General features: G+C 57.7%; 2 protein-coding genes across 6 annotated transcripts in view; both read right to left on the bottom strand.

Moving 5' to 3' along the window:
* Positions 1-279: 279 nt before the first annotated feature.
* On the bottom strand, positions 280-22150 carry EVPL (envoplakin). 5 transcript variants are annotated; one of them, XM_077854284.1, is made up of 23 exons: positions 19648-22150; positions 18753-18911; positions 14960-15059; positions 14446-14600; positions 14217-14343; positions 13316-13441; positions 13086-13124; positions 12781-12942; positions 12585-12692; positions 12303-12398; positions 11289-11414; positions 10718-10864; positions 10430-10584; positions 10189-10286; positions 9708-9880; positions 8192-8370; positions 7961-8099; positions 7665-7858; positions 7153-7303; positions 5135-5218; positions 4917-5030; positions 4719-4811; positions 280-3986 (listed from the first exon to the last, which is right to left on the bottom strand). In XM_077854284.1, the coding sequence occupies exons 3-23, from the start codon at positions 15020-15022 to the stop codon at positions 549-551; spliced, it is 5967 nt and encodes a 1988-aa protein (XP_077710410.1). In that variant the 5' UTR covers positions 15023-15059; positions 18753-18911; positions 19648-22150; the 3' UTR covers positions 280-548. The 5 variants fall into 5 exon arrangements, with proteins under 5 accessions (XP_077710410.1, XP_077710409.1, XP_077710408.1 ...); XM_077854283.1 differs by having other exon boundaries at positions 18753-18938; XM_077854282.1 differs by lacking the exons at positions 18753-18911; positions 19648-22150 and adding an exon at positions 17400-18121.
* Positions 22151-27184: 5034 nt separating this feature from the next.
* Positions 27185-27757, bottom strand: part of SRP68 (signal recognition particle 68) — a 36275-nt gene continuing 35702 nt past the window's right edge. Inside the window, exon 16 of the mRNA XM_077854319.1 lies at positions 27185-27547. Coding sequence (XP_077710445.1) covers positions 27320-27547 — 228 coding nt within the window. The 3' untranslated portion in view covers positions 27185-27319. The remainder of the gene's footprint in view (positions 27548-27757) is intronic.

A 27757-nucleotide genomic window follows, 5' to 3' on the forward strand; every position in this document is an offset into this window, starting at 1 on the left:
ACCAGGGACTTGTTGACAAAGGGGAGGTTGACAGAGGGCTGGAGACAGTTCTGGCCCGAAGCAAGAGACCCAGAACAGAGGCGGTGGGGAGGGGCCGTCTGTGACCTTTCCAGGATCTACTAACATACCCTCCCCAGAGTCAAGGGAGCCCAAGCCCCTGGGAGCACCTGTTCCCTTGGCAGGGCTGGCTGGCATGTCCACATCCCACCTGGGTGGGGAGGATGCCACCCACGCTGTCCCTGGCGCTCATGGCTCCGACAAATGGATTCCAAGTTCCCACACATAAACGGGCAGGGCGGGCAAATTCGTTTATTGGAAGCACTGGGTGCGGAGGAGGGGAGGAAAAACAGATGTGCCGATCTCTGGGTCTGGGGATGGACTGGGCATCAAAGTTAGGGGAGGGGCCCAACACCAGAAACCTCTAAGTAATATAGCTCTGCCTCAGAGGGAAGACCTGCCCCCTCGGATCAGGCCGCTCTGGGGTGAGGGGTGCCGGTGGCCCACCCTCCCCTGCCCCCGCTCCCCAGGACTGCTGGGCCCCGTCAGTGTCAGCGCAGGGAGCGCAGCGCCCTGGGGGAGGCGGAGCGGTAGCAGTGGTACCCCTCCAGCGTGGCTGGGAGCAGCAGCAGGCCGCTCAGGGGGTCTCTCCGGCAGCGCCCCATGGCCTCCTTGTAGCTCATCCGCTCCCTGGAGATGGGGTCTGTCAAATCCTTCTCATAGCCGGACTCATCCTGCAGGAGCTGGGCCAGCTCTTCACTGATCATTCCGGAGAGCACGGCCTGAGGGACAGGGATGCGGCCGGTCCTCTTGGGGTCGATGAGTCCCCCGGTCAGGTGCTGGACCTGCAGGTGTGGGAGCACGCTCTCCCGCGGCATCCAGCCCTTCTGCACGGCCTCGCCCACCGACAGCCTCTTCCTGGTGACGGGATCCTCGATGCCGGTGAAGGCCTTCTGGGCGTTGAGCAGCCTCTGTGTCGAGGTGTTCTCGATCAGCCCCCTTTCCATGGCCTTGTGCACGGAGTAGCGCTCCCGGCTGAGGAGGTCCACGATGCCCCCTGTGGCCGCCTGGGCCTCCAGCAGCTTCTGCCCCGTGATGGGGTCCAGCATGTTCTTGGCCATGGCCGTCTTGATGCTGCATTTGTTGTCCGTGGTCGTGTCATAGATGCCAGCGATGGGGAAGCTGTCATCGCTGAGCCCAAGGGAGCCGCTGGAGAAGAAACCGGAGCCCTGGGTGGCTGGGGAGGCGAGTGGGGACTTGGAGATGATGGAGCCAATGGAGAGCGAGGAGCAGGGCTTGGTCTCCCCTGCCACGAGCAGCGCGAACTCGGAGATGGGCAGCTGGCCGTCCTTGTAGAGGTGGTACTCCTCCTTGGAGATGCGCCGGCAGTGCAGGGCCGCCTCGATGGAGTACTGCTTCCCGCTCTTGCGGTCCAGCAGCACGGACTCCTCGCCGCAGGGGCCCGAGGTGGTGACCTCCTCCCAGTCACACTCGAGCTCCTGGAGCTGGAGGTACTGGCCCCGATCGATGATGCCCTGCTTGTAGGCCTCATACGGGGACAGGTCCTTCCCCGTCTCGGGTTCCAAGATGGAGATCTTGGTGGAGAGGTTGGTCTCTCGCGTCTGGGTCTCCTGGTTGAGCTCCTCCCTGCTCACCCTGGCGCGGAGGTCGCGCAGCGTCCTCTCCTTCTCGTGGATCTGGTCCTTCTCGCGGAGGATGGCCGCCTCGAGCTGCGAGAGCTCCTGGCCCCGCTGGGCCGCCTTCTGCCGCTCGCCGTCCGTCCTCTGGCTGAGCAGCTTCGCCTCCTCCTGCAGGTGCAGCGCCCTCTGCTGCTTCCGCCTCTCCAGCTCCCGCAGCTCCTGCCGCAGCTGCCGGTGCTCCTGGTCCGCCTGGGCCCGGGACCTCTGGAGCTCAGCCTCCTCGCGGGCCCGGGTCCTCCTCAGCGCCTCGGCCCCGTCCAGCCGCTGCCGGAGGTGCCGCACCTCCTCCTCCCGGCTCTGCCGGGCCCCGCGCTCCCGGTTGAGCGCCTCCCACGCCCGGGACCGCTCGCCCTCCAGCACCCGGTCCTTCTCCACCCGGATCACTTCCTTGTAGATGGTCTTCTCCTGCGATTTCGTGGTCTGGAGGACGTCGATCTGCACCTGCAGGTTCTTGCACTCCCGATGCAGCTCTGTCACCCGGGTCTTCTCCTGCTCCAGGTCCTGCCGCAGGGCTTCTGTGGACTTCTCCAGATCCGGGTCTTTCTCCAGCTTGACCACCTCCTCCATGATGATCTTCTCTTGCACCGCAGGAGGCCGCTGCTCGAGCTCCTGGATCCGCAGGGTCAGCTGCCGCAGCTCCCTCTCCACGGCCAGCTTCTTGGTCCGGTCCTCCTGGAAGCTGAGCAGGCTCTCCTTCTCCTGCACACCAGCCCGGAGCTGCTGCACCTCCCGCTCCAGCTGCCGCCGCCGGCCCGCCTCCTCGTCCAGGCTCTGGCTCAGCCGGCCGTGGTCCTCTCGGAGCTTCGGGTCCTTCTGGGTGACCACCACCTCCTGTACCACCACCCTCTCCTCGGGCCGCCTCCTCTCCAGCAGCAGGTACCGGTTCTGCAGCTCGGAGACCACGTCCTCGGTGGCCCGCCTCCTCTGGGTGGCTTCTCGAACCTCCTGGCGCAGCCGCTCGGCCTCCTTCTCCAGGACAGGGTCCTTCTCGTGGCGCACCACCTCCTTGTTCACTGTCTTGGTCTCCACCTTGGACCGCTCCCGCCTCCACTCGTCGCGCTCCCCCTGCAGCCGGATGAGCTGCTCCTGGGCCCGCCCGCTGCCGTTGACCAGCTCATTCAGCTGGGCCTTCAGGCGGTCGATCTCCCGCAGCACCTCGGGACTCCTCTCGTGCTTCACCACCTCCTGCGTCACCTGCTTGTACTCCACCGCGGGCTTCTGGGCACGGAGGGCGGCCAGCTCGGGCAGCAGCCCCTCCAGCTCCTTCTCTACGCCGCTCCTCCTGCTGGCGGTGTCCTGCAGCTGGGCCCGGAGCCGCGCGATCTCCTGCTGCGTCTCCGGAGCCACCTGGAAGGTCTCGTGGATGCGCTCCTGGAGCTCCACTTTGGGCTTCTGCTTCTCCACCACGCTGTACTTGCCCCGCAGGTCCTCCAGCTCGCGCGCCAGCGTGGCGTTCCTGCTCCTGGCCTCCTCTAGGAGGTTCCTCAGCCTGGACGCCTCTTCCAGGAGGCCCAGGTCCTGCTCCACCTTCTTCACCTCCTTCACGATCACCTTGGGCTCCACGGCACCGATCGCCCGCTCTAGCTCTTCAATGCGTGCCCGCAGCTTGGCCACAGCCTCTTCCGCCCTCTTCCTCCGCGCAGAGTCCTCCTCCAGCTGCAGCCGGAGGGCCTGGGCTGCCTTAAGCATTTCCAGGTCCTTCTCCACCTTGACCACTTCTTTCACCACGACCCTCTCCTTCACATTCGGCTCCTTCTGCTCCAAGGCCAGCAGCTCCTTCTTTAGCACCTCGAGCCGGGACGAGACGGTGGCATTCTCCCCCCGCAGCTGCAGGATCTCGCTGCTGAGCTGGGCTGCCTGGCTCTCCAGGTCAGGGTCCCTCTCGATCTGGGTTACCTCCTTGGTCAGCAGGTGAGGTTGCATGGCCCTCTTCTTGCTCTCCAGCTGGACGACCTTCTGGGCTGCTGCCTCCAGGTCCGCCTGCAGGCCGGCCCGCTTCTTGACTTCCTCCTCTACCTGGGACTTTACCCTGGACAGGCTGCTCTCCAGCTGGGGGTCCCGGTAAAACTCTACCACTTCCTTCTCTTCTAGCCTCTCCAAGGGGCGCTGGGTTCTCAGCTGCAGCAGCTGGTTCCGCTGTTCCTCCAGCTGTTGCTGCACCTGGGCCACCCGCTTCCTCTCCTCCTCCAGCTGGGACTTTAGGGCCTCTGACTCCTTCCTTGCTTGGGCTGGGCTCTCAGACCCCTGCTGTGCATCATGGGTCACCTGGACATCCTCACTGAGCTCCTTCTGCAGAGTGAGAGGGAGAAGGGAAGAGTACTGAAAGGGCAGTGGGGGGAAAGGGATGAGCCCCATTTCTACCCCTCCCCACCCCAAGATCAAAGATCCCTCCCTGCTTCCTGACACTTCTGGAAGGTCCCAGGAGTGGGAGCTGCAGTCCTGAGGTGCTTGGATGCAGGTTTTCGAGAGGACATCTCAGCCCCATGATGTTGGGATGCAAGGCAGTGTTCAGAACGTGCAAACAAGACAGGTCTCCTTTCCAAACCTTTCCCCCTCTCCTCCCATCCAGGCTCCTGGATATGGGCCTATGCTCCATCCCCTAGGGGAGGCTGGGGTATTCCTCTGGGTAGGAGAAAGCTGGCAAGTCCCTTAGCCAGACACTAAAAATCATAGAGGGCTTCTGTCTCCTGGTCCCCCAGGCATGGAGACGTAGGTGGCCTCTTGCCCACCATGGTTGGTCCTGAAGCTGAAGACTTTGTGGGGATTTTCTCCTGTCCCACCAGAAGACTGTCCAGTGGCTAAGCTGTGATTGCACTGAATGAATCTCCAGGGCCTGACTCTGAGATGGATACCAGCCTGGAAGAGCTGCTGTGGGGAGCACAGGTGGGGAGCTGCCCTCTTCAGGATGCAGAGCCTGTCCTGTGGCCACAGGCTACAGGGCGAGGAGGAAGGGAAGCTGGCCGGGTCAACGAGCAGCCCAGGCCTCCTGGCACAGGGACAGAGGGAGTGTTCTCACCATACCTTCTCCAGCATCCTTCTGGCAAACTCCAGCTGATGCAGCTGCTGCTGGTGTGCAGCCGCAACCTCAGTATAGGCCTTTGTCAGGCTCTTCTCCTAGAGAGGCCGAAGGGAGGCAGAGGGAGGTCAGGGTCAGCCCCAGCCAGAGTGCCTGCAGAGCTGATGCCAAGGGATACTGAGCCCCACTGGATCCCATCTCACCTGCTCCTGGATGCTCTCCTGCAGGGGAGCCACTCGGGGTCTCTTGGGGGCTGACCCTGCCTGGGTGGTGGTCTCTAAGGAGCAGCGGTAGGTGTCTGCCTGCAACTCATAGTCCTGAACAGGGAGGGGAGGAAAATAGGCTCTCAGTCAGTGGTGGCAGCTGGGTTGGGGAAGCGGGAGGCTGGCAGGAGTGAGGGGAGAGGAAGGAAAGTGCTTACCTGGAGAGCTGCCTGCAGGTCCTGGGAGAGGCGGGATGCCATGGCCCTGTCCTGCTCTCGGCCCTGGATCTCCTGCTGCAGCCTCTGCCGGGGAGGAAGTGAGAGTCAGGGGAGGTCAGCAAACACCACTCACCCAGTGTCTCCTGCAAGGCCTCCAGGGCAGCTGGCACTCCACAGGGGCAAGAGGTCGCCTGGGGAATGGCCTTTCCAGGCATGATTCTCTCCGTGAATTCTTCCTTTCTCTCTTTGGGAGAGTCCCTTCCTCCTGCTTAGTGCTCCTCAGACTCCTGTTCTAGCAGGGGGGGTTCTCCCGCAGGGCTGCGCATCACAACCGCCTAGAGAGCTTGTTCAAGCAGAGATTGAAGGCCCCACCCCAGTGTCTGACTGAGCAGCTCTGGGTTGGGGCCTGAAAATTTGCGTGTCCAAGCATCTCCCTGATGCTGATGCTGCCAGTCCAGGGACCACCTCCTGAGAACCACTGCTCTGTCCCAATTGTTCATAAGCCTGGTTGCCCCTTTTAGTCACTTGGGGAACTTTAAAAGAAACTACTGATGTTCTGGTCCTGGGTGATTCCAACTTAATTAGTCTGGAGTGGGGTTTGATACAGGGATTTTATTTTATTTTTTTAATTTTATTTATGTATTCATGAGAGACAGAGAGAGAGAAAGAGAGAGAAAGAGAGAGAGAGAGAAGAGAGAGAGAGAGAGAGAGAAGAGAGAGAGAGAGGCAGAGACACAGGCAGAGGGAGAAGCAGGCTCCATGCAGGGAGCCCGATGTAGGACTTGATCCCGGGTCTCCAAGATCACACCATAAGCTGAAGGCAGATACTCAACTGCTGAGCCACCCAGGCATCCCTGATACAGGGATTTTATTTTATTTTATTTTATTATTTATTATTATTATTTTATTTATTTATGATAGTCACACAGAGAGAGAGAGAGAGAGAGAGAGAGAGAGAGAGAGAAGCAGGCTCCATGCACCGGGAGCCCAATGTGGGATTCGATCCCGGGTCTCCAGGATCACACCCTGGGCCAAAGGCAGGCGCTCAACCGCTGCGCCACCCAGGGATCCCTATTTTATTTTATTTTATTTTATTTATTTTATTTTATTTTATTTTATTTTATTTTATTTTATTTTATTTTATTTTATTTATTATTTTTATTTTATTTTATTTTTTTGATACAGGGATTTTAAAAGCCCCCTTGGGCAGCCCAGGTGGCTCAGTGGTTTAGCGCCACCTTCAGCCCAGGATGGGATCCTGGAGACCTGGGATTGAGTCCCACGTCAGGATCCCTCCATGGATCCTGCTTCTCCCTCTGCCTGTGTCTCTGCCTCTCTCTGTGTCTTTCATGAATAAATAAATAAAATCTTTAAAAAAGAAAAAAGAAAAAAAGCCCCCTGGATGATTCTGATCTGCAGCCAGCACTGAGTCTCTGTCCCAAGCCACCTTACTGACATCACCCCATTACTCTCTCTGGAGACACTGTCATCCTCCTGCAGTCCCAGACCTTTGCCTTCCAGAGCACTCGCCCTGACCCCACGTGTCCTGCCGTGGGCTCCCACAGTGCTGCAGCTCTCCACCAGAGCTCTTAACAGCATCATGGCCTGCGATGCACTGGCCTCCCCCACCAGACTGGGCTGCCTGAGAGCCGGGCTGTACCCGCAGCCTTTGGTTCATTGCCAGTACGTAGCAGGGATTGTCAATATGAGGAAAGAGATGGGATAGGAGTTGGAACCCCGAGGAGCATAAAGCTCACTGCCCATCTCGGAACAGATGGAGGCGGGCTTGCTGTTTCTGAGGGCAAGATAGAGCATTTAGGGTAGTAAGTAAGTGGTGGTGACCCAGAAGGCCCGAGGTCTGAGCTTTGAGGTCTCCTAGAACTCTGGCCACTAGGGGGCCACACGCACCCAGGCGGCTGTGCCTACAGGAGGCTCCCTGAGCGGTGAAGTGGCTTGAGGCCCCAACTCTGGAGGGGCCCCGACCTGCCCCCAGGTTGCCTGCAGCCTCAGCTCCTCACCTTCTGTGCCTGCAGCTTGTAGGCGAGCTGGCTGGGCCCATCGCTGGGCCGCACTTCATTGCGGGGCAGGTTTTCCAGCCAGAAGCTCAGATTGTCCAAGCAATTCTTGAACTGCTGGTAGGTGAGGCCAACATCCTGCAACATCTTCTCCCTGCAGGAGGAGGGGGCCCGGAGCAGAGGTGAGCACTGCCCTCTGGGAACAGATGAGGGGTGCATGGAGTAGGCTGGTGGGAGCCTCCCTCCCTGGGGCAAGTCAGAAGGCCTGAGTGACCCACCAGAACGATCCGCTAACTCTGGCCTTGTGTCAGAGCTGGGCATTCAGGGATAGACTGGACGTCTCAGCCAGGGTAGGCTCACCCTGCGAGATAGCTACTATTATCATCCCATTTTAGAGTCGAGGAAACTGAGCCTCAGGGAGGTGAAGTCACCAGTCTGAGGCCACACAGCTTGGCAACAGTGGCTGCTGTGCACCGTGGGGATGTGTATCGAGCCCTAATGGCCCCGCCACTCACCGCAGGTCCAGCTGGTCCCCCACAGCGTGGTAGCGGTCGGTAAGGGCCCGGGCCTGGCGCTGCTGGCGAGGCAGGTCTTGGCAGAACTCCTGGAAGTTGTTCTGCAGGGCGCTGCATGCATGCTCGGTGGCCTTCAGCTCGCGGTGCAGCCCCAGCACACAGGCCTGCTTTTCCAGCAGCTCCCTCCGCAGGCGCTGGGAGAAGAGGGGACACAGCGCCATGCACCCTCGTGTTTCTACACATTCCCATGGGACCCCACCCGTCCATGAATGCTTGGCGAGGCCGGGCCCCCTCACCTGTAGCTCATTGACCCTCTCCTGCAGTGCCCCGGGGCTGGCGGGGATGGGGCCCTCCTGCGCCACAGTGGACTCGAAGCCTCGGATGACCCTGTCCGCGTCCTGGATCCGGCGCTCCAGACCCAGGGCAGCTCTGGCTCTGTCTCAAGGGGGCCTGAGGTCAGGCCCTCTGTCAGCCACACCCTTGTGCGCCACCCAGCGGTCCCCTTCCCCCATCCCCAGGGCACTCACTTCTCCCCGTAGAGGTTGCAAAGAATCTGCACGTCGCTGTACTTGTTCTTGACACTGTTGAGGGCCACGGGCAGCTGCAGGGCAGCGGGGCCCCCAGGCCGGGCGGACAGCAACGCCTCACACTCCTGCTGGGCTGTTTCTTTCTCTGCTCCCAGGCCCTGCAGCCGCTGGGCTGTTTCCTGGGGTGGGACGGGGCAGGGTCAGAGGTCTCCTTCCTGCCCACGGGGCCTCAGAGAGTGATGGGTGAGTCTGTATGCAGGCCACAGATCCAGGGACAGTCCTGGCCCCAAGAGAGTCCCCACATGGATGACCTTGGGCCAGTGAGCCTCGCTGAGCCCCAGTCTGCTCATCTGCAGAATGATCGACGGGAAGAGGCAATGTGACCCCATGGGTCGTCGTGTCAGCCATGCCTTGCACAGAACATCAGTTCCCCATCCTGTCGCCCCAAGTCAGGCAACAAAACCCTAGCTCTGTCCACATGGGGTGATTCTGCTCCTCATTCACTCATCCGTTCTGTAAGTCGTGGGTGCTGACTCTGTGTGCCACCCACCACCTACCTTCCAGTCTAACTGGGTTTCCTGTGGCCCCTACCCTGACATGGGAGATGTGGTGACTTCAAGACTCAAGGACGTATTTGGGGGTGGCTACGTACAGGTCCAGCCCTCTGTGGGCCGCAGAGCCCCGGGAGGAGCTGGTGTCTGTTGAGGCTGCAGTATCACCCTGGCCTCCTGCTCCTGCCTCCTCCCCACAGTCTCGTCCCCATGGGACTCCCTCAGAAACTCCCAGTACACCAGATCAGAGACCCAACCTGCAACACCTCCTGCTCTTCCCACCCAGGGCTGGAGCCTCCCAGCCTGGTCCTCTGACCTGGGAAATGTCACCTCTAAAACTACGGGACAGGATGGAGTGGATATAACAAGCTGCACCATAATGTGTAATGACATGACTCAAAAATTTAAAAACCAAACCCAAATGATATACTTGAATAAAAGCCGGTTGGGAAGGACATAAGCCAGACTGCAACCCCCCAGGTGTGGGGAGGGATTGCTCTCTACTGGGCTTTTGGGATGTTTACACGCTACCCCTTCAGGGAGGTGCCCCCACCTGCCTCCAGGAGAAATCACCCCTGAGACGTGTAGGCTTCCTTGCTGCTCTCAGGACTCTCACCAGAACACCTCCCAAGTGTGGGGTACAGGGTCTTTACTCTGGGCCCTGCCCCTCTAGAACCTTCTCTGGCCTTAGTATACTTCATCCAGATAAGCTGAGTATTATTGTGCCTGTTTTCAGTGAGGAGGAAACCAAGGCCCAGAGAGGTTAAGTGATTTCTCAAGATAAGATCACACAGCTGGTCAGCGGAGGACCAAGGGTGGGAACCAGCTTGTCTTGAGCCCTGGACTGTCCGCTCCCTTCCTCTGCCTTGGGTCCCTGCGCCTGCTCCCACACTTGCCCACACTTGCCTTATCCTTAGTTCATACACCCTCAGTGCGGGACTGTTTATCCTCGCTCACCTACCCACCTTATGGCTCTGGATGCGGCCCTCCAGGTCTTCCAGGGGTGTCGTGCGGCTCAGCGGGGTCCGGGCCCAGGCCAGCACTTGCCTCTCTATCTGCTTCAGGTCTCCATCCAGCTGGGTCATCTGTGTCAGGAGCTTCTGGGCCTGTGGGTCTTCTGGGGCTGAGCCAGTGGGAGCTGGGGGCATAGGGGTCATGAGGGGCCAGGGCCTACCTCCCACCTGCTCATATACCAGAGAAACAAGTGCTTCCCTGAACGCGCCCAGAGCATCCTGTGTCTGACAGGAAGGGAGGGGGATGGGCAGGGCCTGACCAGGGCAGGGACAGTGCTCGGGGCTTGCCAGCCCAAGAGATGGAACCCCCAAGCAGAAGTCCCTACTCTGGGGTCACTCCCCGCCCATTGCAACCACCCCCCACCGTGGCCAAAGTAGGAATCTACTCCCTCTGTTCCAACAACCCCCCGAGTTCCTGGCCAGCCCACAGTACCCTGCTGGCTGGTCTGTAAGGGCTGCTCAGCACAGGCTGTCAGCTCGCTCTGGACTGCGGCCAATTTCTGCTTCAGGGCCTGCAGCTCCGACGCCAGCCTAGAACGAGGAGGAGGTCAGAGAAGGATGTCTCCCCTCTCTCTCCAACCTTCCCACCCACCCCAAGAGTCACTGGTCCAGGAGAAGGCCAGGCAGGGCCCGTCGTCTCCCTCCTGCTCCTGAGGATCCCCAGGCAGACCCACTTGGAGGCCCTGGCCACAGCGTCAGGGTCCGGAGCTGGGATGCAGAAGCAGGCGGCTGGGGCACGTTTGGTCTCCCCATCTGGACCCTGAACGACCCAGGTGTGCTGGTCAGTGTTGTCCATCAGCAAATACCGTTCGCCCCGCAGCAGCTGCACCTGGGGGGCAGGGAACAGAGATGGGGCAGGGGCAGGGGCGGGCCAGAGGCAGGGCAGGGCTTGGAGGGGGGCAGGGCGGGTATTGGGTGGGACTGGAGGGGGCAGGGGTGGTGCTAGGTGGGTGAGCCTGTACTTCTCCTGAGTCCCAGTCACAGATGCTGTCCACGTGCAGGGGCTGCTGGGGTGGGTTTCTGCGCTGCTGCAGAGGGGCCACCTGCTGGCTCTGCCGCTGCAGGTCCCTAATGGTCTTCTCAGTGACAGCCAGATGCTTCTTCTCTGCCTGTGGGGTCCCAGGCTTCACTTGAGGCCTGCCCCACCCCACCCCCCATGAGAGCCAGGGGTCCGGTCTTCACAGAGACAAGGTCTCTAAGAAAGGACAGTGAAAGAAGCCCCTCCAGGGAGCCCAGGATTCTGGAGTCTGCTGGTCGGAGTTGGGGGACTGCTCAGCATCACTCAGGCCTCTAGAGAAGGGCTGGAGGGTCAGGGGCTCACCTGCCACATTACAGGTGAGGAAATGGGTCCAGAGTGGGGAAGCGCTTCTGGTAACAGAGCAGCCCCTTCCTGCTGGAGCAGATCCCCTTCTCCTGCCTCCCAGGATTGGCTCTTGGCAGGACTAAGCCCCAGGGAAGGGTGAGGCCCAGACACAGGCCAGCCCCAATCCCTGGCGTGGGATGCAGGTGGCCTGCGGGGTGGGGTGCTCTCACCTCCAGCTGCTGCAGCAGCTCCGTGAGGGCGCCAGGGGGCGCCCCAGGGGCTGGGCTGTACTGGGTGTCCAGGCTGGAGTTCAGCTTCGCCAGGGTTTGGCTCACGGAGTCGGCCTCTTCCTGGAACTGAGGCCGTGGGCAGTTAAGGGCACAGTCGGGGGCACCCACTGCCCACCAACCCTGCAAGCCAGCTAAACGCGAATTGCCACCGGCCCCCGCACCGTCAGCTTCTCAGGCCGTGGGGCCTTTTTTTACTGGAATACTCTGCAAACGGGGCATTTTGGGCTCACTGAACGTTTCTTAGTGTTTTAAAACACCTTGGCCTCTGTCCTTCCTGCCCAGATGGAGGCGGGGCTCTCCTGCAACCTCCCCGCGGGTGGGTGCCAGGGCTTCGGGGCTGCGCTTCTCCCAGGCCCGGAGCGGAAGCTGGGAGTGTGCTCTAAAGAAACATCCCGCAGTTGGGTGATGTTACGGAATTCCTGTCCATGGGTGTGATGATGGAAGGGTGGTTTCACGGGAAAATATTTTTTTTTTAAAAGGATGGAAAACACTCTGGCTTTTGTCCCTCTCCAACTATATGAAACATCTTGGGGGGAAATTACCGAAAGAAGAAAAGTCCCTGTTGTATATTTTGTCAGTTTCTCAGCCTACTTTTTGTTACTGTCCCTTCCAAGGAGAGTTTCTGGGCATCTCTTCCATCTCCATAAAATCGTGATACCACACATATGCTGTACATCCTTCAGGTACGTGTGTTTGTGATTTATGCATAAGAAGATTTATGTGATTTATGCATTTTTGCTTTTTTCCCCTTAAGAACCAAGCATCCCTGGGAGCGATACCACCCTGCTGCAAAGGTTTGCGTGACATCATCTTCCCTCTGGGGCCGAGTCACGGTGACACAGCTCTGCCGTTTTTATGAGGTGCCTGTCTCCCTCCCTGTGAAGGCGTCCTGCGCTGTTCTGCAGGTGTCTGTGCCCCGCCCTGGGCCCTGCCTGACCTCCGCCCTTGGCTCACCCGGTGGTAGGCCTCCACGTGCTGCAGCTGGCTCTCCTGGCAGATGCAGAGGTTTAGAAAGTTCTGCCATTCCATCTTCAGGGCCTCCTGGTGGGTCTGCGGACAGCAGCACGGAGCCCTCGGACCATGCCCGCCCTGACCTCTGCACCCTTCCGCTGCCCACTTGGCCCGCCCTGACCTGGGCCACGTCTCTCTCTCTGCAGCCTCCCTGGGAGGCTCCCCCCGCCCCTGATCTAGGGAGCAGGTGTCCCTGAGACGGTGGGCAGTGTCTGTCCCTTGCACCTGGATGGGCCCCACAGCCGGGTGCCCCAGCTCCACCATGCGCTCCCCGTCATCCTCCAGCTGGTTCACGCTCTGCTCCTGGCTCAGCAGCTCCTGCTGCTTGAAGTGCTGGGGGAGAGTCGGGAGCATGGGCGAGGGGAGGACAGGACGAGGGTGCCCCTGCCCACACCCCCCAACCCCGCTGTCCCCCACCCACCTCGTACTCCCGCCGCACGCCCTGGGGGTCCGCCAGGAGGTCGCTCCAGTCCTGCTGCAGGATGCCCTGCTGCTGCTGGGCCAGGGCACTCAGCTGGCGCGTGCAGCCCTGAAGGTGCGTGTACAGGCTGCCCAGGCTCTGGCCGCGCCACGAGGCCGCCTTCTGTGCTCGGCGACACGTGGGAGGGAGAAGGGGTCGCGAGGGATGCCGTCAGCCTGCGCCCACCAATGTTGCCCACCCCCTGACGGTACAGGCAGCTGGGCCTCCCCGCTCCCAGCCCACCCACCCACCCAGCCCCTGCTCACCAGGAGGTCCCGGTATTGGCTCCTGATGGTAGTTGCGTCCTGCCTCGACCAATGGGGTGGGGGTGGGGGGGACACAAAGCAGGCTCAGTGAGAGGCGGGGTGCAGGCTAGATGACAGCCCACGTTCTGGGCCTACGGTGCCCCCCACACCCATCCCTTGTCCCACACAGGCTCTGATGGAAGACAGTGGGGGTAGGGCTGGAGGGCCAGGCAGGGATGGACGGCACCCACCGGCCCGATGAGGTTCCGGAGCTGCTGCCCGTAGGCCTCAATCTCCTTCTGCAGGATGTTGTGCTCCGCAATCTGCTGCTCCAGCTCTGCCATGCCCGGCCCGTACTGGCCCTCGCAGACCTGCTTCTGCAGAAGACCTGGCCACTCAGCTCAGCCGCAGGGCTGGGACGGCAGCCCTCCCCTGTCCCCCGTGTCCCCGTGCAGAGGAGTGGAATTGGTCGCTTGTGCAGAGGCTGCACGAGGCAGCCGAGCAGCCTGGTGAACGGCTGGCAGCCCGCCCTCAGGGACATGCTACTCTCCAGGGGCCCAGGCTGAGGCCTGACTGCAGCCCCTGACTCCTACTGGTCCCCAGAACGCAGGGCTCAGCCTGTCAGATGTCCTCCTACTCATCCCTACCTCCTTGCCTCTCCAGCCTCGGCACCTTCTGCCTAGAAACTGCTCACTAGGTTCTGGGACCCTGGGACACCCCCTCTGCCCATGGCCTCCCCACTGTCCCTTCCTTGTCATCATGGCACCCCTTCTGCTATGGCATCAAAGCACAATTCCTCACCTGATGTTCAGGGTGCCCATGACCTGGCTTTGCCTGCCTGCCCAGAAAACCCCACCCTCCACCACACTCCAGGCTGCAGCCTCTGTTTCTTTCTGGAATGTCCTTTCCTCACTATTTCACCCCAGCCTCACTAAGCCCTCCCACCTCTCTGAGGCCTCTTCATATGCCCCTTCCTGCAGGAAGCCTTCCCTGACTGCACTGTCTCCTCTGCTCTCTCTTCCCAGACCTTCCTACAGGTGCAAGCACACTGATAGGTCCCCGATGACACACAGCTCTGTTTTGCTCTCTTGATTGTGCTACGTGTGATTTTGAGCCCCTGGAGGTATCTCCGACACTGAGCATGGTGCTGACCTGTTTCTGCTCTAGCACACGCGCCCAGTCGACCCTGGGCCCCACATCGGGTGGCAGCACTATCTTCTCATACAGGGCGCGGTACTTGGCACACTCTTGGGTCACTCGCTCGTGCAGCTGCTTGATGCTGCCAAGGAGGAGGGCAGTGGGTCAGGGCCGGGCCCGGGGCTCCCCTGGAACCCCAGAGCCTCAGTCCTCATGCCCTGGCCCTGGCTGCCACCCCACTTACTCCTTCTCAATCTCCTCGGCCTGTGGGTGCTTGAGCCGCCGCGCCTTATCCACATCCAGGAAGAGGTCTTTCAGCAGCACCTCAGCCTCCTTCAGGCTGCGCCCCACTTCCTGCCTGTGCTGCAGGGCCTGGCTCTGCTCGCTGTGCAGCCGGTCCTGTGGGTGGGGGACGACACCCCTGCTGCCCATCACTGCCCCCTGAGCCCCACCCTGAGTTCCCCAGGCTGCACTGCCAACATTGGTGCCCACGCCGGCAGAGGGCCAGACCCAGGGCATCTGTGGGGTGGGTGCAGGGACACAGGGGAGACCCAGGCCCCCCGAGCCCCTCTAACCACCCCCCCAATTGGGAATCCAGCAGAAAAGGAGAGCTGAGCCCTCTCTCCCACTGTGTTTAGGGAATGACCGGTGAAAGACAAGGGCTGTCTGTCCCAGCGTAAGCATCCCCAGTGGGCACTCTGGGGCTTTAGTGAGCCTCCCCTGCACTCACACCCTGCCGCTTGCCCCTGAGGCCTTACCTGCTGCAGTCTCTTCTGGGTCTCCAGAATGTCCCTCTCTACCTGGTCAGCATTGGCCTGCATGCGGGAGATGAGCAGGGCCAACTCCTGGGTGGCAGCCCTGGGGCGGGGGTGGGGACAGAGCCAGCATGGTTGGAAAAGACCCCTCTGCCCCACCTGAGTGGGATCCCTTGTCTCCCTCTGCCCTGTCCTGCCCTCCAGCTAGGCTCGTTGCCCAGGAGGGAGGCGTCTAGGACCTGGGGAGCTCTGGTCTCTCCCTGTAGGAGACTCTGTGAGAAACCCAGCCCTAAAGGTGGAGGAGTGCTGTTCTCAGGTGAGGGTTCAGAAAATGGGGGCCTCTGGTGTGTCTGGCGACCATGGAGCAGGCCAACATCACTGTCCTGGCAGTGAGTTCCCAACCCCACCCAGCTCCTTGCCACTTCCTTAGGAGTGAATCACGGCTCAGCCGCTAATACCCGAGACAGCATGGCTGGGCTTTGGGGAGGGGCAGTTGGGCTGCCTGGGGGCAGGGGAGCAGGAACATGTCCCCCTCCCCAACCTCTTCCCATCCCAGCCCTGTCTCCCCCCGACCACCCTGGGCTTTGCCTGTGCCCAGGCTAACAATCATTTGGAGGAGCTGCATGGCACCAGGGCAGGAGGAAGCCCTCCCCAGGGCAGGAAGAAATTGTTGGGGCACCCCAATAGCCCCCAGATTTGGAGATTATGCCCAGATTAGGACCTGACTTGCTCCAGATCAAGTGGTAAGCAACAGAGTATGAACCTGATTTGGCTCCCCAGGGTCCTCTCCATGGGCATTGCTCTCTGGGGCCTAGAGGGCCAAGTAGACCTAATAAAAGGTGGAGTGATCCAAGGCTCAGAAGAACAACACCCTATGAAGTTACAGTTCTGGAGAAGGGGAAGGGGAAGACTTCACTGAGCTGGGCCCTGAACTAGGGGTCAAAGGATGAGCCACCTCCACCTTCACACCCCGTCTAGGCAGAGGGGCAGTGCCTGCCAGTAAAGACCAGGCTGAAGGAACTCTGTGGCCAAACAGCCTGGGTCTGATCGTTCTCTAGCCCTACTGCTGTGTGGCCTTGGACAAGTTACTTAAACTCTCTGTGCCCAAAGTTTGTCACTTGCAAAGTGGGGCCTTAATAATCTCTATATCACAGTGCCACCTGCATGGATTAAGAGAATGAATCCATCTAAAGCATCCAGGGCACAGCCTATGCGGAGTTGGCACCCTGGAAATGTTTATTCTGCTAGAATATAAGTATCACAAAGGCAAGGACCTGTTCGTTCTGTGTAAGGTGGCATCCTCAGTGCCTAGCACAGTCCTGGCACACAGTAGGTTAAGTATAAGTTAAACGAATGGATTGCACACGACGAGAATGGTGTTTGGGGGCTGCAGCCAGAGTCAACCAGGCCTTGTGGACAGAGACACCAGCTGCCCAGGGCTAGGAAAGCATTGTCCAGGAGCCTGCCTGGGGACAGGGAGCTGTGGGTCCTGACCCCTGGGCAACCTGTCCTCAGGCCCGGCCTCCTGGGATGGCTGCTCCCACAGGGAGGAGCACACTCCACCCTGGGCAGGGCCCAGGAGCACCAGGGAGGACAGGTCACTCCAGTGAGAGTCTTAACTGCTGTCTTTCCTGTCTGCCCAGAAGCCCAGCCTCCCTGTCATCGCCCCGATCCGATCCCTATCGGAGTAATGAGTGTTTCATCTCCGCTCCCATCTGCCACCTCCACCCAGCAGAGGCCCAGTGACAGGAAAGAACAAGAGAAAAGCAGCCAAGTCTGTGGACCACAGGGCGGAGAGCCAGGCTGGGTCCGGCAGGGAGCTGAGGGTGCAGAGGGAGGCTCTGAGGATGTCCTGGCCTGCAGGCCCTCCCCGTTCCCCGCAGCACCCTCTCCCCATACCCACCGGGTGAAAGAGGCAGTCCAACACTGTAACGAAACTCAAGGCCCGAGGGGAGAGCCTTGTGAGGAAATCTGCAGCTTGGACTTGGTATAGCACCGCCTCCCTGCAGCAGGCACCCCACCTCCGCCTCTTGGCCACAGTCCTTCTGCCCACCCCGGGCCCAGGTTCCAAGGGTCAGCCCAGCCCAAGCAGAGCCTTGAGGGCAGAGCCACAGGCAGGGAGCCAGGCTCTCCAGTCTCCCAGCCCCTGGCCTGTCCTTACCCAGTGTGTCTCCTGCAGAGCACCCCTACCCATGGCCCTCAGGCCCCCTGGACAGTGTGGGAGCCCCAGGCCAGCCATGGCCTCCTGCCAGGGCTGGAACTCCATCTGGGCATGGAAGAGAGTCCAACGCTACCACTCCCCCGCCCCCGCCAACCCTTTGGCCTCGTGACACTAAATGCCAGCAGTGGGCTGGTCCTGTATTCTGGGCTGCCATCTCCAGGCGGCTAGAGCACCTGGGCCTGGCCCTACCTGCCCCAGCCCGCTGCCCCAGGCCCCGCTCACCGGCTGTGCTTGCTGGGGGAGCCCTTGGCTGAGGAGCCCTTAGGGGACCCTTTCCCCTGGGAGCCTTTGCTCAGACCCTTGAACATGGTTGTAAAGGCAGGTGCCGGCTCAGACTGGGCTCAGCTGGTGCAGGCAGGTGGCGGGAAGCAGGCGTGTGTCCTTGCTGGCTGCTTGGCTGGGCTCTGGTGAGGTGGGGTGGCCAGGCGCTGGGAAGGCAGTTTCTGGGAGGCCCCTCCCCGCAGGTGAGGAGCGAGCGAGTGAGCGCGGGCCGGGGCTGCCACGCATGCACCCACACTGCCCACACTCAGCTGCTCCTGCACAACCAGTTTGGGAAGAAAGGGCACAGCCCAGAGGGCGGGGCGCCTGAGCCTGCTCGACTCCCAGAGAAGGTTTGGACTTGTTACACCCACACACCCAGACGGGGAAATAGCCAGGCCCAGGAGGGACAGGGCTACAGAAAGACAGATGCTTGCACATGCTCAGGGACAGAGGCCCAGCCTCAGAGCTCAGGCTAGGTGTTAATAAACACCTCCAGGCCACACAGGGCGCCCAGTTATCAGGCCTGCCCCCACCCATAGCTCTTGCCCCACCAGAAGAGGTGGGGTGGCTCCCCGTCAGCCCGGGGCATCTGGACTGTGCTCTGTGCTCTCTACCATCACTATGGGGCAGCCAGGGAGCAGTCACCCCAGACAACTGGCACAAGGTACATTTTAAAAGTGGGCATCAGGGATCCCTGGGTGGCGCAGCAGTTTAGCGCCTGCCTTTGGCTCAGGGTGCGATCCTGGAGACCTGGGATCGAGTCCCACATCGGGCTCCCGGTTCATGGAGCCTGCTTCTCCCTCTGCCTGTCTCTGCCTTTCTCTCTCTCTCTCTCTCTGTGACTATCATAAATAAAAAAATTTAAAAAAATAAATAAAAGTGGGCATCACCCAGTCAGCTCCCCAGAGGACAACCCCACAGTCCCACTGCCCAATCTTCCTGGCTGGCTCAGTGTCATCCTATCTGTCTATGGCTCTGGGGCCAGATGCAGTAGGACATGCATGTCTGGGATCCTCCAAAGAGTCTCAGATCAGCTCCAGAGGGTCTGGGAAACCCCCTGGACCCCTTGTCCAACAATCCCCAGCATTAGCCTCAGCATAGCTGAGCCTAGGGTCTGGCTGAACCCACTGTACTTGGGTTTTCCTGCTTGTGTCTCTTCACTCGGTCTCCTAGAAGGGGCCCCTGATGGCTTAAGTCAGATGGAGAGTGGATAGTGGTGCCACTTTATTGGCCTCTTCCAGGGAGGCCATCTTGGTGGCTGTCTTCCTCCTGCGGCACCCCCTCTATTTCCAGGCCCTCATTTCACTGGCCTACCTCGAAGAATCCTTCTACAGTTCCAGAGCCACTCCCTGGAACCACTGCAGCATTGGCGGAGGGCAGGCTGGAGTAGCAAAGGGGAGGGATGCAGTTGCGCTGGGTTTGGCACACGGGGACAGGGACATCCTGGCAGGTCCAGCTGAGGGTAAAAAACACCTAGAGAAGACATAGGGGTCCCTCTCACTAGAGAGGGCAGGGGGAGAATAGAGACTGGTCATGTGCACTAGTGGGACAGAAGAGGTTTAACTCCCTTTTCCTGTGTCTCATGGACAAGCCACCAAACCTGTCCTGGAGAGGGGACACAGGAGTCACCTGTCCTGGCTGGGGAGAGGCTGAGAGGGGCAGCAGGGATGGGGAGGGCACGAGGGGGCCTTGACAGAATAACAACAGGGAAGCAGAGGGTCTCCAAAGCTGTGCCCCAGGTGGACTGTTGATTGTGAGCTGGATGGAGCCAGAGATGGAAGGCCAGGCCCAGAGGCTACGTGGCCCTGGCCCCGGCTCCTCTCATTATTGCTGGGTGACAATTTTCTTTGAACCACTACTAGCAGGCCTGCAATCAACTGTCCTCAGAAATAGGCCATTGTTTAAATGACTGGTCCTGGGGGCCAGGCCTGAACGCCAGCCTCTAATTTCAAACCAGAGCTCACTTCCTTATCTTTGAGATTGGACAAGTGGTGGCAAAACCCAGGAGAGCCAAGACGGAGGTAGAGGTTATGGCCATCAGCCCACTGTCCTGCCTCCCTGGGAACTCTGGGCCCCTTCCTGGGAGGTGGTGGTCATCAGAGGTAGAGGGCTCAAGGGGAAAAGATGTAGACTCCAGCCCTGGGAGCAGGAGCAGCCAGGGGAGCCCCCCCACACCCAGCCAAGCTGGACAGGGGAGAGGGTAGCAGACCTGGCTCCAGATGACAGGCAAAAGGCAGCCAGGCTGATTGGAAAGGTTGAGCTTTGTCTCCCATCTACAGCAGCTCTCCTGGAAATAAATGAGCACCACAGGAGGCCTGCACACGCCCCAGAGATTAAGGGTAACTGATTCACTGCAAGAAAAACAAGAGCTGAATTCCTGGCGTGACTGTCTAATGCCAAATCAAATCAGCCCCCGGCTCCCCAGATAGGGGCTGACATGCAGCCGGAGGAACAGCCTGCTCTCTGGGATGCTCCTCATCAGATGGCAGTGACTCTGACCCCCAAGATCAAAGCACAAGAGAAAGGACTGGGACAAAGAAAGAAAGATGCAGGGTTTTAAATATGTGAGAAAGACAAGTGTCATTTAGAAGGCCAGGACGGGACACAGCCTCCGTGGAGACCTGCACTGTCCCACATGGCAGCCACAGGAATTCAGCCACTGGATTTCAAAGACTCTGTATGAAAAAAAGGTGTAAAATATCTCAATAATTTTTTACCTTTTCTTAAAAAAAAATGGTGGGGGGACGCCTGGGTAGCTCAGTGGTTGAGCACCTCCCTTTGGCCCAGGGCGTGATCCTGGGGTCCCAGGATTGAGTCCCACATCGAGCTCCCTGCATGGAGCCTGCTTCTCCCTCTGCCTGTGTCTCTCATGAATAAACAAATAAAAATCTTTAAAAAAAATTTTTTTTTTTTACCTTGGCCACAATATTTTGGATATACTTACTATGTTAAATGAAATGTTTTTAAAAATTAGTTTCATCTGTTGCTTTTTACTTTCTTAAAAAGTGGCTACAATTAGACAACCTCCAATTGCACATGTGGCTTGCATTTGTGGCTTACATTAAGTTGACCCTTGAACAACGTGGGGGTCAGAGGCACCGACCCCCTGTGCAGTTGAGAATCTCCGTGTAACTTCAGACTCCCCCAAAACTTAACTACTAGCAGCCTACTGTTGACTGGAAGCCTTACCAGTAACAGAAATGGTTGACTGTTACATCTCTTGTGTGTGATATGTTATATACTGTATTCCCACAATGAAGAAAACTAAAGAAAAGATGTCATTAAGAAAATCACAGGGAAGAGAAAATATATTTACAGTACTGGACTGTATTTATATATAAAAAGTCCCTTATAAGGGGATCTGCGCAGTACAAACCCATGTTTTTCAGAGGTTGACTGGACAGTTCTACCAAACAGCTCTGGCCTAGGAGCCCAATTTTCAGCCTTCCCAGGCCTCGCCCTACCACATCTCCTCCTTTTGAACGAGGCAGGAAGCCTGGTCCTGCCCCCAGGGACTCCCCTCACCTGGTGCTTTCTTCCTCTTCTGTGGAGAGGTTGAGGTCCGCTGGTCCAGGGTCTCCCCCCAGCATTATGCAAGCTGTGACTTCAAGTAGCAGCTTCCCAAATCCCCTAGCCTGGAGCTCGCAGGCAGGCTCACATGTGCCACTCACAGCTCCTGGGGTGGGAGGCCAGAGCAGGAGAGCCACCCAGCTCCCAGTTTCAGGCCGCCACGCATGCATGCAGCTAGGCAACAGGGCAGCAGCTTGGATAGCATGCCAGGGCTTAAGCTACCCACTCTCTCCTCCAGTTCTTGGGCTCCTACAGGAAACATTCTTCTCCCTGCTGCAGCAGATGGTGGCAACTGCTGACTTTGCCCTGGGAGCCATAACCTGCCAAACTCCCATATGCTCCTCAATCAAGACAAGCTTTGCCATCTCCGGAAATTACCCTCTGTACTAAAGCTCTGCCACCAGACCCTTGGAGCCGAGCTGGCTGATAATCTCTCTGCCTCACCCTTCCTTGCCCCACTGAGGAGCCTGGAGAGGATGAGGGCTGGTGAGGAGGGGATCCAGGGATGAGTCTCCCTTTGTCTGCAGGCGCCAAGAGAGGCAGGGCTGTGGCCCTGGGAACCTACAGGGTGGTCTAGAGGAGGGCTCTCTTCTTGGCTTGAGTCTGTGCGATAAGCCTGATGAAAACAGATGCTGAAGGTCAGCCTGGAGAGAAACAGGAGGTGACCATGGCTGGCCTCACTAGAGCAGAACAGGCAGGAAAAGGGGCTGGTTATTCCAGGCCTCTTATAGGGAGAGTCTAGAGAAAGCCATTCAAATACAAACCAACAAACCAACCCTGCCTGTCAGAAGATCAGGGTCCCACATACTAGATGGCGAGACAGAAAATATGGGGTGACCTCAGGAGTCCTCAAGCCCCAAGTCTGCCTAAGAGAATGAGGTCAAGGCTGGTCCCCTTTAGGACTGACTCCCTCTCGCTAGCCTTGGGTCACAGTGGCCAGATGTGGGACCCTGCATGGAGCAGGGAAAGCGCAGCCTGGAAATCTGCATCTACCCACTCTCACTGGGGAGCTGCTGGACCTCCAGGTCTCCCCCGTTGCCCAAGGGCTCTGGGCCCTACTGTGAAGTTCAGGTCTGATGGAGGCGGCTATGCCGTCGTGGTGCTCACAAGCTCAGCAGTGGGAAGGTCACCCTCGCTGTACTGAACCTGCACCAAGCCCTGGTCCCTGGTGTGAGGAAAGAAAAGGTTTATAAAACAAAACAAAAAGCTAATAACAGTCTTCGTAGCTGGGGAGCGACGCTTCCTAATTAGTCTTTGCCCAGGAAATTGAAAGCACTCAAGGCTGCTCAGTGGATTCAGCTTGTTGTCCTGGTGATGCCATTTAGACCTAGCAGGGCCTGGCTCGGGGAGGGTGGCAGAAAAAGACCGTGCGGGTGCACCAAGTGAAGGGAGAAGGCTGGGTGTCGGTGGAAGGGTCCCCTCACCTCTTGGCCCCACCAGCTCCGCCTCCTGGACACGGGGTTCACACTGTCCCGGGGGAGGGGGGGAGGGCGGGAGCTGGTCACTGTAGGGTACAGTCAGAGGAGACTTTCCCATGGCTCTGTCCTCGCCAGGCAGGAGCTCCTCCCGCGAGGCCCCAGGCCACAGCCAGGATGCTCGCAGGCACCCATGGGCCAGAGGCCTGTTGGGGGAGAAGCACCATCCACGGGCGGGGGGGGAGGGAAAGGAAATTCCTACTTAGTGCCCATTAGGTACTAAACCCTTTGCAGGTTTTCCTTCCCACGATCAGAGAAATGGATGCCCCTCCCTTCCACGTGAGGACCCCCACACCCTCTCCACTCCACAGTTAGCCAGAGCTAACGAACACAACAGCTTTCGGGGACCAATTTACCTGCCTGTCGGAACTGTACTGCCTCCTGCCAGAAGACCCCTGGGAAAAGTTCAGCCGGATAGAAGGGATGTGATTCTTTTCCAAGTGTGAGGAGTCACCGAACCACAGACTGAGCATGAGGACACGTACTGCAGTTAGCGGAGGTGAAGAAACCATCTGCCGAAAATTGGGCCCAAGAGAAGCCAGGCTCCCCCTCCAACGCAATGAACCTCTGCACAGAGGGTATGGCTGGGGGGAAAGCAGAGCCCTGCCAGCTCGGGGTGTTCTGCAGGTCTTGGCACCAGCACAGAGCAGCTCATCAGACTGCTGGGCTCTGATGGAGCTGCTGAGGCTGTCACAATCCTGCCCTCAAGCAAAAATAAAAACCAAGCCTTCGGGGCAGCCCCCGTGGCACAGCGGTTTAGTGCCACCTGCAGCCTGGGGTGTGATCCTGGAGACCAGGGATCGAGTCCCATGTCGGGCTCCTTGCATGGAGCCTGCTTTTCCCTCTGTGTCTCTGCCTCTCTCTCTCAGTGTGTCTCTATGAATAAATAAAATCTTAAACAAAAAACAAAGAAAACAAGCCTTAGATTCTGAGATCACAGCTCGAAAAGGTCAAACTAAAGATTCTCATGGGTACGCCATCAGTATTCGTCACCTGAGACTACATTTCTTCTAACTTATACCAACTAGTAACACCGCCAACACTGCAGAGCTGCCCCCCAGCAGGGGCTGTGCCTGCCACTCGTGCGGTCCCGCCCGCGCCCGGCACACCAACACCTAGCAGACCAACAGGCTAGACTCTTCCAGCTGGTGTTGTCAGGATGCAGGCAGCATCCAATCTATCTCTCTGCTTTGGAACATCGATAAATTTTACAGCTAAACCTGGTTTCCGTCTCTTCTGTAGCAACAACTGTCTTAAAAATAAAATTAGAACCAACACATATTGTTGCTATCTTTGGCCGTCTTCCTAGACCTCTGAAAGTTCCAAGCTTGTGAAGGTTGTGGACGGCAATGTGCTGTTTAGAATTCTGTGATCAGCTAGCCCTTGGTATTAATGATGCCAGGTGTGCAGAATCAGTGCTGCCCCAGCAATGACAGTGACCAGGTGGAGTGCAGCCCCTACCCCCGAAGTTCCTGGTCAACTGGCTCAGCGGGAGAAGAGCTACTGGGGGGTGAGAGGGAGGGGGGGCCACTGCACCATGGGCTGTCACCTGCCGGCCATGGTGAATGGCTCAGGCGGCCACAAGAGAAAGGAGATGGAACCAAGCCTGGCAATATTTCACTTCCAACGGGGAATCCAAGAATTCTCAGCTTAAACCAGAGAGACAGTACCTCGAAACAGTGCCCATGGAAAGGAGAAAAAAAAAAACCAGGAAAACTGAGCGGTGTAGGGCCCATCTGGCTCCGACTGCCTCAACACTGTTTTTCCAAACAGAACTAACAGGGTTAAAGGCCACAAGCTTGGCCAAATTAGGTCTTTCAATCCGATGTTCAGCATTAGCTCCTGGTAACTGAAGTTAGCTTTTCACCACTAATGTTTCTTCAGGTCAAGACCGGCACCACTCAACAAGCAAGAAAACAAACAAAAGCCATCATTAGCACAGCAGCTTTAAGGAATCTTCTGAAACTGCAGAGCCTGAATTAAGCTTCCCCTCCTCTCTGGATCTGGGGAGACAGATGCCTCCTGCAAGGTCCAAACTTACACAAGCATAGCTCATCCCAGAGAGGGATGGGAGCCTCAGCCAGAGGAAGAAGCACAGGAAGCAAAGCAGGTACCTGCCTCCATCCCTTACACCTCAAGACCTCACTCATTCCCCAGGAAGGAAGGACTGTGTGACTGCTGGCATTTAGTTCTGTGAATCTACCCAGCAAAATGTGCCGGCCTGTGGCTCGACTCTGAACCTGCTGCCATGAGAGCTGCCTCCTGGCCCAAGGACCCAATGGGCTCCTGCTTTTGGTGCACTGCCTCCCATGACAGCCTGTTTAATGTCCAGGGATCCTATGTGAGGGGACGTACTAGCTAAGCAGAGACTTCGGCCCTGCCAGGGCTGTCTTCTTATGTAAACACATGCTGTTAATACTAAACATGTCTTGTTACAGCCTCATTGGCTGACCACAGCCACTACTACTCAGAGCAGACAGGGACACCAGGAGGAAGGGAATTTCTAGTGTGGCCACAAGAAAGGAAAAGCTTAGAAAAGGTCACTCAGAATGACTGACTCTGGATTCTGCCTCTCAACTGACACCAGTACTCTAAAGAGAGCAGGAGGGTGGGCAGGGCCATGAGCAAGACAAAGGGACATCTTCCCACATGAGGGCAGGAGACGCTGGCTCAGACAGGCTGGAGGGCTGCCCGCATGGGGGCCTGAAGTTGGGTCCAGAGAACCTAGTCCATAGCCTGGTGCTGCCAAGCTGGGGAGCCGAGAGGAGGGTGAAGAAGAGGATAAAGGGCCCCAGGGCTCCCTCAGCACATTAGGGACACAGCCCCAAGCCTTCGGGACCAAAATCCAAGACCTCATGCTCAGATCATCTGTACTGCATCTTCAAAGGGCGAGACAATAACCCCTGAATTATATGGTGGTGGTAAATTCCTATTTAAAAACAAAATCAGGGGGGATCCCTGGGTGGCTCAGCGGTTTGGCGCCTGCCTTTGGCCCAGGGCGCGATCCTGGAGTCCAGGGATCGAGTCCCGCATCGGGCTCCCGGCATGGAGCCTGCTTCTCCCTCCTCCTGTGTCTCTGCCTCTCTCTCTCTCTCATAAATAAATAAATCTTTAAAAACAAAACAAAATAAAACAAAATCAGGGATGCCTGGGTGGTTAAAGTCGGTTAAGCATCTGCTTTTGGCTCAGGTCTTGATCCCAGGTCCTGGGACCGAGTCCGTATCGGGCTCTCTGCTCTGCAGGGAACCTACTTCTCCCTTTCCTTCTGACTGCCACTTTCTGCCACTTGTGCTGTCAAATAAAAAAAAAATCTTTTAAAAAAAAATTCAGGGTGCGCTTGGGTGGCTCAGTAGGTTAAGCATCTGCCTTTGGCTTAGGTCATGATCCCAGCATCCTGGGATTGAGCCCTGAGTCTGGGCTCCCTGCTTGGTGGGGAGATGGCTTCTCCCGCTCCCTCAAATAAATAAACAAAATCAGCTTCCTAAAGCTCTCTGACCCAAAGCAAATCTTGCAGGTAGCAGAGACCACAATCTGAGCATCTAGAGTCCTTGACAACATTCAATTCTAACAAAGAAGTCTGATTTGTCTTCCCATCTTCTAACTTCCGGCAACCCCTCTGCAGTTCCCTGGGAAAACGAGAGGCACAGCCATGGCCACAGTGGGTTCCAGCTTGAAATAATGTTCTCAGATCTTTAACCACCCAGCCTTCCCTTCAAGCTGCTCTAGTCAGCTCCAGCTTTGTGCCACATCGAAGCCAACATTTCCCATGGTGGCTCTGCTTTCCTATGGGGAAGTGAGGTTCCATCTCCAAAGGGATTCAGAGGTTTCAGATATATCTCGTCTAAATCACCTTTATTCCTTCTTTCTTTACTGCTTTTGGGACTTCTGTTATTGATGCAATGACAAACAGAAAAGGGTCACTAAGGGAAAAACCTAAAAATGAAACTGGGGGCACCTGGCTGGCTTAGTAGGCTGAGCACGTGACTCTTGATCTCAGGGTCAGGAGTTTGAGACCCATGTCAGGTGTAGAGCTTAGTTAAAAAAAAAAAAAAAAAAAAAAAAAAGGAAACTGATTTAAATATAATTTATGGCATCTAAATATTTCAGAAACTGCCTCTAACAGGTCTTAACTGGCATCAGACACATCTGAGCTGTCAGAAGTCAGGGGACACCTGACAGGACAGGACTGTGTGACAAGGCCCCTAGGAGAGAACTAGGACCAGATGTGTGTGAGGGCATGTAAAAAAATGGGCACAGTCTCCAGCATCTTTGCCTTTTAATATAAGATTTGTTTTCATCATTTCTGAGTGTAACACATTTCTTCTAAAAATAGAGCTCTTTGCTTGTTCTGAAACTTAACTTCCACTTGGAGGTGACAGGGCATAAGGCTGACTGTAGTTGTGGGGTGATGCTGCCAGTGGTTCCTGGTCACAGACTCTTCACGGGACTCTGGATGGATGCTCACAGCGAGGAGGAGTCCATTTCAAATTCGTGATACTGAAGAAACACGACAAAGTTCCGAGCTCCCATCTATGCCTGGAGTGGACCCACCCGAGCACGGCTCATGGGGCCAGGTGGCAGTGGCCCTTCCCCCAGGAGGTGCGGACAGAGGAATCCCGCACACATCCACCAGAAGACAGCAGGGTCCCCTTTGAGCACACCGGTTAAGAATGTTAAGTGCACAAACACACAAGACATAGGGACGCAGGGCTGAGGATGATACACTCTTGCCCGGGGCCAATGCAGACCTGGATTTAATATCATGGAACTTGCTAGGGTTTTCTCACAATACAGATGAAGAGTGAGAATCTCCCCTTGCCCCCAAGAAGAGCCTGGTTAGCTCCGGAATCCAAAGATGCCCTTGATGTATCCAGTGAGGCCACTCTTGGTCTTCTGTTCCAACTTGTCCTCGAGGGGTGGGAAAGCCACATGGTTGAGGGCCAGGTCAAAGAACAAAGGCTTGCAGGGGATAGGCTGGAATCCTGGCGGGAAGTGCACAAGGTTGGCTTGCTTGGTGACGAGGGAAGGGTCCAAGCAGAATGTCTCAAACCGTTCAACCAGAGGCTGGGAGTCAAATCAAAGGGAGGAACCCAGGAGTTAATCACAGATCACCGATGGAACATTCACTACATGCTGAGTACCCAGTTCAGAGCCTACAGGCTAGCTCACTTTGATCCCCACAAATCTGCTACAAGGGTGCCTTCACGTCCCCAGCTCATAGCTGAGAGTCACTAAACCTGGAGAGGTTGAGAGAGGCATGGGCCAGGACTAGGG

The sequence above is a fragment of the Canis aureus genome, chromosome 16, assembly GCF_053574225.1.
Source record: "Canis aureus isolate CA01 chromosome 16, VMU_Caureus_v.1.0, whole genome shotgun sequence".
Taxonomy (NCBI): Eukaryota; Metazoa; Chordata; class Mammalia; order Carnivora; family Canidae; genus Canis; species Canis aureus.